A 12,098-nucleotide genomic window follows, 5' to 3' on the forward strand; every position below is an offset into this window, starting at 1 on the left:
CCTTCCACTGTAACTTCCTTCCTTCCTTCTTTCTTTCCTTCCTTCTCTCCTTTCTCTGTAGCTTCCTTCCTTCCTTCTGCTGTAACTTCCTTCCACTGTAACTTCCTTCCTTCCTTCTTTCTTTCCTTCCTTCTCTCCTTTCTCTGTAGCTTCCTTCCTTCCTTCTGCTGTAACTTCCTATCTTCCTTCCTTCCTCTGTATCCTCCTTTCTTCTGCTGTAACTTCCTTCCTTTCTTCCTTCCTTCTGATGTAACTTCCTTCCTTCCTCTCTATCCTCCTTCCTTCTGCTGTGACTTCCTTCCTTCCTCTGAAACTTCCTTCCTTTCTTCCTTCTGCTGTAACTTCTTTCTTCCTTCCTTCCACTGTAATTTCCTTTCTTCCTTCTGCTGTAACTTCCTTTCTTCCTTTCTTCCTTCCTTCCTCTGTATCCTCCTTCCTTCTGATGTAACTTCCTTCCTTCCTTTCTTCTGCTGTAACTTCCTTCCTTCCTCTCTATCCTCCTTCCTTCTGCTGTAACTTCTTTCCTTCCTTCCTTCCTTCCTTCCTCTGAAACTTCCTTCCTTTCTTCCTTCCTTCTGCTGTAACTTCTTTCCTTCCTTCCTTCCACTGTAACTTCCTTACTTCCTTTCTTCCTTTTTTCCTTCCTTCCTCTGTAACCTCCTTCCTTTCTTTGTAACTTCCTTCCTTCCCCAAGATGTGACCTCCAACTAAAAGGTGGACAAGATAAGACACCAGGCCACATAGCTACTGCTCCCTAGTCATTAGTGACACCTTCTCTGTCTGTTGCTAGCTTAGCCCAATTTTAGCAAGAAAACCGGTTTATGTTTCGGAAGTGCATATTCACTCTGGATTAAAACGACCTTCCTGATGGGGTTTTGTTCTGGTCTTTTTTTTAAAAAATACTTTTTTTTTTTTAATCTTCTCTTCTTTTCTTCTGCTTCAGACAATCCATCATCTGAAAAACCTGAGGAAGGGTCAGCGAAGGTCTTCGGTGCTTATCACTCATGCGGAAGACTTACCCAACCAGTTGGGAGTCCATGAAGTGCAGCGCCATATCTCTCACCATGCTAATGCGCTCTGCCATTTCCACATAGCTGCAAGCATTAACCCCAACACTGGTGAATTCTGTATTTGTATTTTCTGCCTATCCTACAAAGTAGATGTCGGGTTTCCAAGTGTTGAAATCCATTTAAAAAGAAAAGAACAAAGTCCATCTTCCAAGACAATTTCTTTTATTTTTAGGAAAGCATCAAATTGACAAAGTCCGCGGTAATCCTGGATCTGATACAACCCGGAATTACCCCCACAATATTAGAAGTTAGAAGCAACCCCCCAAAGTCACGTTCTCCAATAGAAGTAGTTCAACGTTGCTTGATATCATAAATCTCCACCTCAAGGGGCCTAAGCATGGACAGCTCGTTTTCCCACGGGAAGAAGAATCACCTAGCCTAAACAACTCTCTCTATCTCCACTCCTCCCCCTTTAAGAATGTAGCTAGCCTGAAACCCTTCCCCCATAACTGCCAAAGTAAGAAAAAGAATATATACTAAGCCTAACTAAAATGGCTACATGTAGGTCAGTTTCGGGTTTGACAGTAGAAGCTTGTCAATCTTTTCTCTATACTCTATGTACGCTAAGCAGAAGAATTTAGCTTTCTCTACAGTATAAGATCAGGCTTGGTGGTGCTTCAGACTTTGCAATGGACTTTTAAATTTAGTACCAGCTCTTAGACTTATATAGAGTGGTGCGGTGGCCTAGAAATGGAGCTGTCACCTCGCAATCGGGAGGCTGTGAGTTCGATCCTAGGTAGAGGCAGATATTTCTCTCTCTGGGCACAATGAGAATATATCTGCTGAATATAACTCCACATTGGTGACAGGAAGGGCATCTGGCCAGGAAACACTCAGCTCCATTCAGTTGCCCAGACTTCACCCCGCAAGGGGTTATGGGATTGTTAAAAGGGGATGATGAATAGTACTTAGATTTATATATCATAGTGTTTTACAGCCCTCTCTAAGCGGTTTACTGAGTCCGCGTATTTCCTCCAACAATCTGGGTCCTTGTTTTACCAGCCTTGGAAGGATGGAAGGCGGAGTCAACCTTAAGCCAGTCAGGATTGAACTTCTGGCGGTGGGCAGAGGTTGCATGCAGTGCGGCATTCTAACACTGCGCCACCGGGGCTCTTAATTTATACAAATGTATTTGTTTTACTTATAACACTTATTAGTCGCCCATTTTGCCACATGGTAACTCTGTGCAGCTTATGGCCTTAAAAGATAAAATTGTATAGTTTATAATAATATGGATATAAATTCTTTCTCCTGTCTTGTATAATTTCCTCAGCGTCTCAACCGACCGTCTTTAGTTATTATTTGCAAATTGCGGTTTAGCAGTAGCTTCTGCTTTTAGACTTGGAGTGCAGAGCAAACTCTTAGCAGGATGACTTTAAAAAAATTGCAGAAGGAAAAAAAAAGAACAAGAGGAACAGGGAGCGAGGTGGAGAATATTACTCAAACACATGCACTTTCTCTCTTTGCTGCTTCTGTCATTTTGCAAATAAATATATGTGTAGGCTTCCCCTACCTAGATGTCTTATATACACCCAGTTTCAATAACTAGTGACCGAGGACAATAGTTGCAGATGTTGAATTTGATAGCTTGTGTTAATTTCCTCTTAAAAGCAGGTTTGGCACTGGGGAAATGGTTGATAACTGTTCCGAGCTGTTGTAACATCCTTGTAAGGAAACCCATTTCCCAAGTGCCTAAAAACATGCAATAACTTCGTAAAAGTCTAAATCAATCTGGGTTTTTTTCCACCCCAAACTGTCCCTTCTTCAGATATTCCGCCGGCTTTGGTGAAGACTGCTTTTAATTTCGACGAAGGCAGTGAAGGCTTTGTGGTTCATTGGCTAAATAATAAGGAATTCCATTTTACATCCTCCACGGAAATATTTATGCAGCACTTACGAGAACTGGCAGATCAGCAGATGAAAGGAGCGGAAGAAGATGTGTTTGAAAGGAGAGGCGAAGGGAAAGAGAGAGGCTTGCTCATGAAACTTGATCATGGTTAGTTGCAGATTTGTCTCTTTTCCTCAACCACCCGAGTTAGTTGTAGCTGAGGATGAAGATGGTTACACTTGACTAACAATATTGCTTTGACTTCTAGTCCTTGACACGGTTCATTTGGTTCAGTAGTGGGATTAAAACATTTTTTACTACCAGTGGGCGTGGTGTGTCTTAGTGGGTGTGGCTTGGTGGGTGTGACAGGGGGAGAATACTGTAAAATCTTCATTACCACCCCATTCCTGGGGGAAGCTTATTGCAAAATCCCCATTCCCTCCCCACCCCACTAACCTGCTTTTCAGCTCCGTCCTCCTGCGCAGGGCAACCAAAAAAGACCCAGCCAATCAGCTGGGACTCAGGAGGCAGAGAATAGATGGAGGCAGGGCCAGTCAGAGGTGGGATTTGCCAGGTCTCAAAACTTCTGCTACCGGTTCTCCAGAACTGGTCAGAACCTGCTGAATACCACCTCTGATCTGGTTGTACATGTAGTCCTTGACATGGTTCATTTCGTAACCGTTCAAAGTTTACAACAGCTCGGACAAAAGTGCTTCGTGATTGTTTTTCACACTCAAGACCATCTCTATGGTCATGTGATTGAAATTCAGACGCCGGACAATAGAATCATATTTATGACGGTTGCCGTGTCACATGGTCAGCTTTTGTAACCTGGCAAGCAAAGTTCAATGAGGAAGACAAATTCACTCAACAATGAGGTTACTAACTTAAGAACTGTAACGATTGTGGCAAGAAAGGTCATAGCAACCGAAATTTGGGGCTCAATCGGGATTGTAAGTTGAAGACCACATGAAGTGAGAAATGTTTAATAAGTATTCAGATTTCCTGACCTTGGTGCACTTTTATGATCAACCAACTCAAGTTCTCGCAAGTCAATGAAATAATTAGGCAAAATTGTCCTTGTTTCTATATATTCCCTCCCAGAAGCTTCTATTAAACCTTTTTCGTAGCAATTCGTTCTCAGTCCTCAGAATAGGAAATGCTGAATGAGGGTAGTCTGGTATTTTGTATCCCACTTCCTTTCTTTTTCGTTGTTCGCAACGCAACATCAGGCAACACAACGGCTCCTGATCTTTTGATCTTTTCTTCTAGAGTTGTCTCTGGACAGAGAGTCCGAAACGGGGACTGGCTCCTCAGATCATGAGGATGGAGAAAAGGAGGGAAGTCCCAAAATCCTTTCTCCGGCTGCTTCACCAGTTCCTCTTCCTACCGTCTTGCTTGACCGGAAGATTGAAATTCTGCTTAAAGAATGGAACCAAAATCCAGATATGCTCTTCACCATTCACCCCGTGGATGGGACCTTTTTAGTGTGGCACGTGAAACATCTAGACGAATACAGCCCAGGCATCTTTCGGCAAGTCCAGGTAGATGCATCTTCCAAGCCCTTCGTTCCTCTACTCAGAGAAGAGGAAGGGAGTATTAAAACCCGTGGTCTACTCTTTGATGTCCACTTGCCCGCAGATGCTATTTACTGATTTTTTTTTTCTAAGTGCAGGTTAAAAGCAATGATGCATTGAACGGCCGCCTCTAGTTTTGCCCTAGCATTTAACAATTCATAGGATTTTTTAAAAATACGATTCACAGGAAAGAGGTGGTTGGGTTTGATGTTGAGGGTTGTTCTTTCTTTAAAAAAAGAGGGTATTTCTTCTTTCTAGACTCGAAGACAGTTTTTTTTTTCCCCTGGGCCATCACTTTGCTGGACGCTTCATTGCCCCAACACTGTCTTAGGCCTAAGAAATTTACTCATGTAGTAGGCTGTATTGCTATTGTCATCTTTCTCACCTTCTCATCTTTGCTACTATCTTCTCCTGTTGGTGTCTGATGATTTATCATTTGTTGTTTGTATCTTATGATGAATGATCGTAACTATGATTTATGATCTAGAACCTCGTTGTTGTATGTTGTTACGCTGAGAGCTTATGCACCGGAGACAAATTCTTTGTGTGTTCAGTCATACTTGACCAATAAAGAATTATCTTCTCTCCTCTCCTCTCCCTATTCCTCTTCTATCTTGTTCTGATAATGTGTGGAAGCAAACATTGGATAGAAAATTGTCCCACAATGTCAAAGTTTGCCTTGTACCTTGAAAAAAAACAGTTGGATTTGACTAGCCCCGTGCGATATGCCCAACACTGAACCAAATTTGCACTGGCCGTGGTACATATGCAGACACCCACTATAAGTGAGACAAAATACCATCGCCAAATTGTGATTTGGGGCCAAAAAACAAACTATCCAACCTATAGAGGCAGAGTGCCAAAACAGAGCCTATTATAGAGATTTCCTGGGTATGCAAGTGAAGCAAAAATTTATATATGTAATCTAGACATAGGTTTATAATATTTTAGACTAGCTGGATACCTGTGCTTCACTACGAAACTATGTGATTGGGGTTAGTTTTGGTGGAGGAAAATAAGGGGGGAAATCTGCCTCTGCCTACTAGCATCCATTGGTATTCATCTGGCTAGCCTCCTGTCGGTGTGTGAGAGAGTTGAGGGCTGTTTGGAAACTGAAACAGTATTCGCTGTGTGAGCAAGAAGGAGACAGCAAGGAGCCTGGGCGTGGTTTAGCTCAACTGTTCTATACTAAAGCTGCTTGGTGCTCTGAAACTGAAACTAAAACCGAAACTGAAACTTCTCTCCTCTGCTTGTGTTTTGCATTTGGAAGAGATTTCTTTTCAGTGGGGAGGGGGAGTAGAACTCCTTAGCATCAGAGCATATTAATAATAATAACATAGGAAATACTAATGCTCTGATGGTCATTTCAAAAAATCCTTTTTTAGCGAGCACCTAGAAGCCAAGAGGAAGATACGTGCCAAATTAAAAGTCTGTAGGCTTTACAGTTCTGGAGATTTTGTGATGATGCGTGAGTGATATTTCACTTTTATATAGATAGATAGATAGATTTTGCAGTTTGTATTTTTAATCTCCTTTTGTTTTCATCGAAATGTGATGCAAATGCACCATGCGATAAATAAAACAGGTAAATTTCCTTCCTCTTCTTTCTAGGTATCCTTTTCTTCTCAGATTCCCGTGGCCTTCCCGTCAGGCGACGCCAGTTCCCTCAGTAAACATATCATGATGTATGCCTGCCCAACCTTCTCGAAGGAAAGCAGTGGTGTCCCAGCGTGGAAAAGAACTAGCATTTCGGACAGCCTTTCTGGAAGTAGACCCAGCAAATTCCAGGATCAGTCCAGTGGAAACCTGTCCGCTCCCACCGTCATGATGATCTCCAAACACATCGACGGCTCTTTAAACCAGTGGGCCGTTTCTTTCGCGGACAAATCCACCTTTACCACGGTCCACACCGTAACTCACAAGTTTCGGTACTGCGGCCATCGGTTCCACCTCAATGACCTGGCTTGCCATTCGGTGCTCCCACTGCTGCTGACCTCGTCCCACCACAACGCTCTTCTGACTCCCGAGGTTGATGCCCCGTGGGATTTGGAAGGACCGAGTAAATCGGCAGATCCCGTGCGTCCCACTCTGAGGACCCCCGCCAAGCAGCACCTTCAAAATGCAGCCACCCGTACGTTCTACAACCCGGATGCGATCTACAGTGAGCTGATCCTTTGGCGAGTGGATCCCATTGGGCCTTTGTCCTACACGGGAGGAGTATCGGAACTGGCACGCATTAATTCTCTCCATACTTCTGCTTTCTCGAACGTGGCCTGGCTCCCAACTCTTATCCCTAGCTATTGTCTAGGTCAGTACGATAATCTCATCTCTCCCTACATAGGAAGTAAGGCTGTTCATTCTCCCTTTGTCACATGCAAGTAACCAAGAACGGGAGTTGAGTGCAAAGCTCTAAAAGTTTATTAGATACAGATTAACAGAGTTGGGAGGGATCTTATAGGTCATCTAGTCCAACCCCCTGCCCGAGCAGGAAACCCTACACCATTTCTGACAAATGCAGTCCAATCTCTTCTTTAAAGCCTCCAGTGATGACGCTCCCACAACTTCCGAAGACAACTTCACTTCATTGGTTGATTGCTCTCACTGTCAGAAAGTTCTCCTTATTTCCAGGTTGAATCTCTCCAGTTTCCATCCATTATTCCTTGTCTGGCCTTCAGGTGCCCCCGCTCAAGCACCTTATAGGTCATCTAGTTCAACCCCCTGCCCAAGTAGGAGACCCTACACCATTTCTGACAAATGGCAGTCCAGTCTGTTCTTGAAAGTCTCAAGTGATGAAGCTCCCACAACTCCCGAAGACAACTTCACTTCATTGGTTGATTGTTCTCACTGTCAGAAAGTTTATCCTTATTTCCAGGTTGAATCTCTCCTTGTTCAGTTTCCATCCATTATTTCTTGTCTGGCCTTCAGGTGCTTTAGAAAATAGATTGACCCCTTCCTCTCTGTGGCATCCCCTCAAATATTGGAAGACTGCTATCATGTCTCCCCTGGTCCTTCACCTTACATGGTACCGGTACTTCTACACCAGAATCTGATCTAGTAACAGTCATGCCAAATTGGTGCTTAAATAAAGATCAGCCGAATTTATGAAGGGTTGAGGTGTCATGTAGCTTCATAAGGACTACAAGCTGATGATGTGTTTAACTCTGCCCTTGAGCCCAGCCTTCTCCTTTCCTACACCCAGTGGAACGACTTGCCTTCAGAAGTTGCGGGTGCTCCAACCCTGGAGGGTTTTTAAGAAGGGATTAGGCAAGCATTTGTCTGAAATGTTACAGGGTTTCTTGCCTGAGTAAGGGTTGGACTAGAAGACCTCCAACTTTGTTATTCTGTTACAAAGTCCTAAACTGTATATGTAGAAGAGAGATTAACATGCTAGTTGTACAACTGTCAGCTCTCCTGGATAAACCAGACAGGAAATACGACCTGATAAGCTAAATCTGATTTATTGTAAGGCTACAATAGAATCTTGCAGGTCTAAAAGTACAAAACTTCCCACTGCTACTTTGAACTCCTTAATATATCACAGCAGGTCCTTCCTAAGTTTCTTCTTCTAACTTTAAACTGTGGGAACTCCTCACTCTCTTCTCTATTTTTTTCCTAGACCTTTCCTCTCTTTTCATTCTCATATTCCATGACAACAGTCCTTGAAGGTTTCAAATGCTGGAGCTGACATACCCTTGTTTTTATTTTCTCTAAAACCAGATGTTTGATTTTTGGTTTTTTTTTTTTTTATTGCAAGGAGGGAAAAGGCTGCTATCCTTTTGCAATTAGATCTTTGGGGGTTTTCACTTTCCACAGGGTAGGAAATAACCAACAGCTTGTCTAATAATAATCATTGAACTGCACGGCTCTTACTCGACGCTAACTTGTTCTTGAATTAGGGACATACTGCAATTCGGCCAGCGCCTGCTTCGTGGCGTCCGACGGGAAGAACTTGAGGCTGTATCAAGCTGTGGTCGATGCTCGGAAGCTGTTAGATGAACTCAGTGATCCCGGAGCCTCTGTAAGTTTCATGGGCTGATTTGATTTGATATGACTTGACTTCGACTCTCTAGTCTCTATTCTACTCTACTGTATAGCACAGGTAGCTCTCGACTTATAACCGTACTTGAAACCAGAATTTCTGTTGCTAAGCAAGGCAGCAGTTACGTGAGAGGGGCCCAATTTTCCAGACTTTTTTTTAACCACGGTTGTTAAGTGAATCGTGGCAGTTGTTAAGTCAATCACAGGATCGTTGCCCAAAATCCGGCTCTCCCCTGTTGACTTCACTTGTCGGAAGCCCGCTGAGAAGGTCACAAATAGAGATCATTGTAATCCCAGGGTTGCTGCAACCCTCATAAACAAATCATGGCTGCCGCATCTAATTTTGATCACGTGACAATGAGGCTGCTGTGGCATCTTAAGTGTGAGGACTGGTTTTAAGCAGGGGTGGGCCGCTGGGGGTTCGCAGAGGTTTGGGAGAGCCCCTAGCTAAGATTCTGGGCAGTTCGGAGCAACCCCCAAATCCCACTCCCGGCTGACCACTCCACTCCACCCTACATGACCCGTTTTGGATGCAGGTTAAGTGCAGGGCGCGGGAGGGCAAAAAGCAACCTCCCAGAAGTTTAAGAAGGCCGGAAATGGGCCTGTTTCTGGCTTCTAGAGAGCCTCCAGAGCCCGGGGAGGCCATTTTCGCCCTCTCCCGGAGATTCGAGGAAAGCCTCCAGAGCCCAGGAAGGGCAAAAATGCTCCCCTCCCCTCAGCCATGGTGCAGGAGGCTGATTAGGCCACGCCCACCATGGCCACGCCCACCCAGCAACTAGGCAGAAAACCCTTTGCTAAAATTTTTGAAGCCCACCCCTGGTTTTAAGTCACCTTCCTCAATGTTGTAATGTCAACCGATGGTTCAACGGATGGTTTTAAGTCGAGGGGTACCTGTATCCTACTCAGCTCTGCTTTATTTTACTCCCAATGTAGATTCAGACTTGAAGCTGTTGTTTACCAATATTATTTAAAGTATTTGACGGTGCTGGCTTTGCTCATGTTTCCTGTTTTAGAAACTGATCGGAGAAGTGTTCAACATTGTAAGCCAGCAGTCCACAGCTCGGCCAGGATGCATTATTGAGCTGGATGTCATAACTGACCAGGTAAATCACTTACCTATTTGTAGCGTAGACAACAAATCTTAAGTTTTACTTCTTAAGATTCTAGAGGTACCTGACAGCCAGTATTAGAAGCAATTAAATAGCAATAGCTCTTGTATACCGCTCCGTAGCTTTTTACAGTACTTTCTGGGTGGTTTACAATGTCAGCATATGATCCCCAACAATCTCATTTTACTGACCTTGGAAGGATGGAAGCTGAGTCAACCTTGAGACAGTCAGGATCGAACTGCTGGCAGTGGGTAGAGTTAGCCTTCAGTACTGCATTCTAACCACAGCACCACCAAGTTCTCCATGAATCTGTTCGCCTACCACCCCTTTTAAAACCATCTAAATTGGTACCTAATCATTCGTGTTATTACAGCTGCAAGATTATTAATTGCCCAAACATGGAAGTTAAAAGGAATACCGAACATTTAGTCAGTAATAGAAAAATTTTTTCAGTGCACTCAGCTAGATAGTATGACATTAGAATTGAAGGAGCTAGACACTTCAGAATTGTATGCGGTATGGGAAAAATGTTATGTATGGAGGGATATGAAAGGAAATCTAGAAAATGTGAACTAGAATTTAAGAAGAGATTGTATTGCTACATAATGTCTAAGATAGTAATCGATACAAAGAGCAAATGTAAATATGTATATAGCTGTATATAAATATTTTTGTATTGTTTGATGATATTTTGTTCATATAACAATGTAAAGACTGAGATATATGTCAAAAAGACCACCACGTTCAAGCTTAATTTCAATAAAAAGTATTTAATTTTTTTAAAAATCCATCTTAATTGGTGACCATCCTTAGATCCAAGGACAGAAACTTAGATGGCTCAACTACGCAAAATGTAAAGAAATGTCTGCCTTTTATTTGCCCTGAATCTTCTCATAGTAATTGTAAGGGGTGCTTCAAGAAGAAACAAACAGTAAAATATCTTGGTATAAAGATATTCTGCAATTTGTTCCTTTTTCATACCTTGGGGAATTCCATTACCTGAGCATGAAAGTGTTAAATGATAATCCCTTTTCAAAAGGCAACTGAACTTGTTTTTCCTTGATGGTGTTTCTCTTCTCATCTAAGAGGCTTCTTCAGTTTTGACTGAAGAAGCTTCTTGGATCAGAAATAAAGAAGCTTCTTGGATGAGAAGCGAAACGTCTTCAAGGAAAAACAAAGAAAGTCCAGTTGCCTTTTGAAAAAGCATCTTTGGGACAACCATGATCTGGGTGACTGAGAATCTCCATTGACATGTTAAATCAGGGGTCTTCAAACTTGGCAGCTTTAAGACTTGTGGACTTCCACTCCCAGAATTCCTCCTGCAGTCATGTTAGCTCAGGAATTCTGGGAGTGGAAGTCCACAAGTCTTAAAGCTGCCAAGTTTGAAGAGCCTTGTGTTCAATGATAGACTGACTTATTTGTGTAAAGCTCATATGCCAAAATGCCTAATACCTTGAATAGCACTGTAAATAATTACTTGGAAAGTTCTAATTTGCTTATATTTTCTTGACTCTGCTTCCAGTGTGGGTCCAACACACAATTACTTCATGTCTTTCAAGAAGATTTCATTTTGGGGTACAAGCTGAAGAAGGAAGAGGTGGAGCGGAAGGAAACGGAGATATTTTTCCAACCTTCTACAGGTCTTGTGATGCTTTTTGTAAGCTAATTGTATCTGTAAACCTGGCTTTTCAGAATGATGGGGTTTATACATAATGCTAAAGTGAGCAGAGTGGTGGTCTAGAGGTAAAGTTCTCACCTCACAATCAGAAGGCAGCGAGTTCAATCCTAGGTAGTGGTAGATATTTCTCTCTCTGGGCACAAAGAGAAAATATATTTGCTGTGAGCTCCATGTAGGCATCAGGAAGGGCATCTGGCCAGTAAATGCTCAGCTCCATTCAGTAACAGATTCCACCCTGATGCAAGAGATTGCAGGGTCTTTAAAAGAAAATATATATATACAATGCTAAACTCTAATCTGGTTTCCAGTCTGTGGCTTGATATGAGGTGTGAAGACTAGCAATCTGATGGAAGCATTATATGAGATTTAATGATGACCGATTAAAAAAAAATGGCTGTCCAACCAACTGCTGAGCCGTTGTAATGAAGGAAAGGAGAATGAGGATTTGGAACTTGGTTATGGATCAAAGTCTCATTCAGTCATGAAATACATGACATGGTTGGTTGGGTAGGGTTGCAATCTCAGATGAATCTCTACTCTAGAATAGAATAGAATACCTTTATTGTCACTGCATTCAAAATACAATGAAATTTGAAAGCTACTCCAACACAGTGCCCCAAACACCACATCACAATCACACTACACAGTATTTAAAAAGTATAATAATAATAATAATAGTTATAGTTTAAAAATGCCACTTTATATATCGAACTAAATTACAAATGTACTGTTTGATTCAAGACAATTATTGCCTTGGAAAAGAAACTGTTTCTCAGTCTATTAGTCCTCATTTTAAGA

The 12,098-nt window shown here is 42.5% G+C and overlaps 1 protein-coding gene across 1 annotated transcript in view; it reads left to right on the forward strand.

Annotated features, from left to right (window-relative positions):
• DMXL2 (Dmx like 2) overlaps window positions 1-12,098 on the forward strand; it is an 81,435-nt gene that overhangs the window by 21,775 nt on the left and 47,562 nt on the right. Inside the window, 7 exon segments of the mRNA XM_087941888.1 lie at window positions 944-1,118; window positions 2,839-3,066; window positions 4,171-4,442; window positions 6,087-6,783; window positions 8,372-8,493; window positions 9,527-9,616; window positions 11,145-11,262. Of these exon segments, the coding sequence (XP_087798014.1) occupies window positions 944-1,118; window positions 2,839-3,066; window positions 4,171-4,442; window positions 6,087-6,783; window positions 8,372-8,493; window positions 9,527-9,616; window positions 11,145-11,262 (1,702 nt within the window).

Source organism: Pseudonaja textilis, chromosome 13 (assembly GCF_049901715.1).
Source record: "Pseudonaja textilis isolate UNSWEBS1 chromosome 13, rPseTex1.2, whole genome shotgun sequence".
NCBI lineage: Eukaryota > Metazoa > Chordata > Lepidosauria > Squamata > Elapidae > Pseudonaja > Pseudonaja textilis.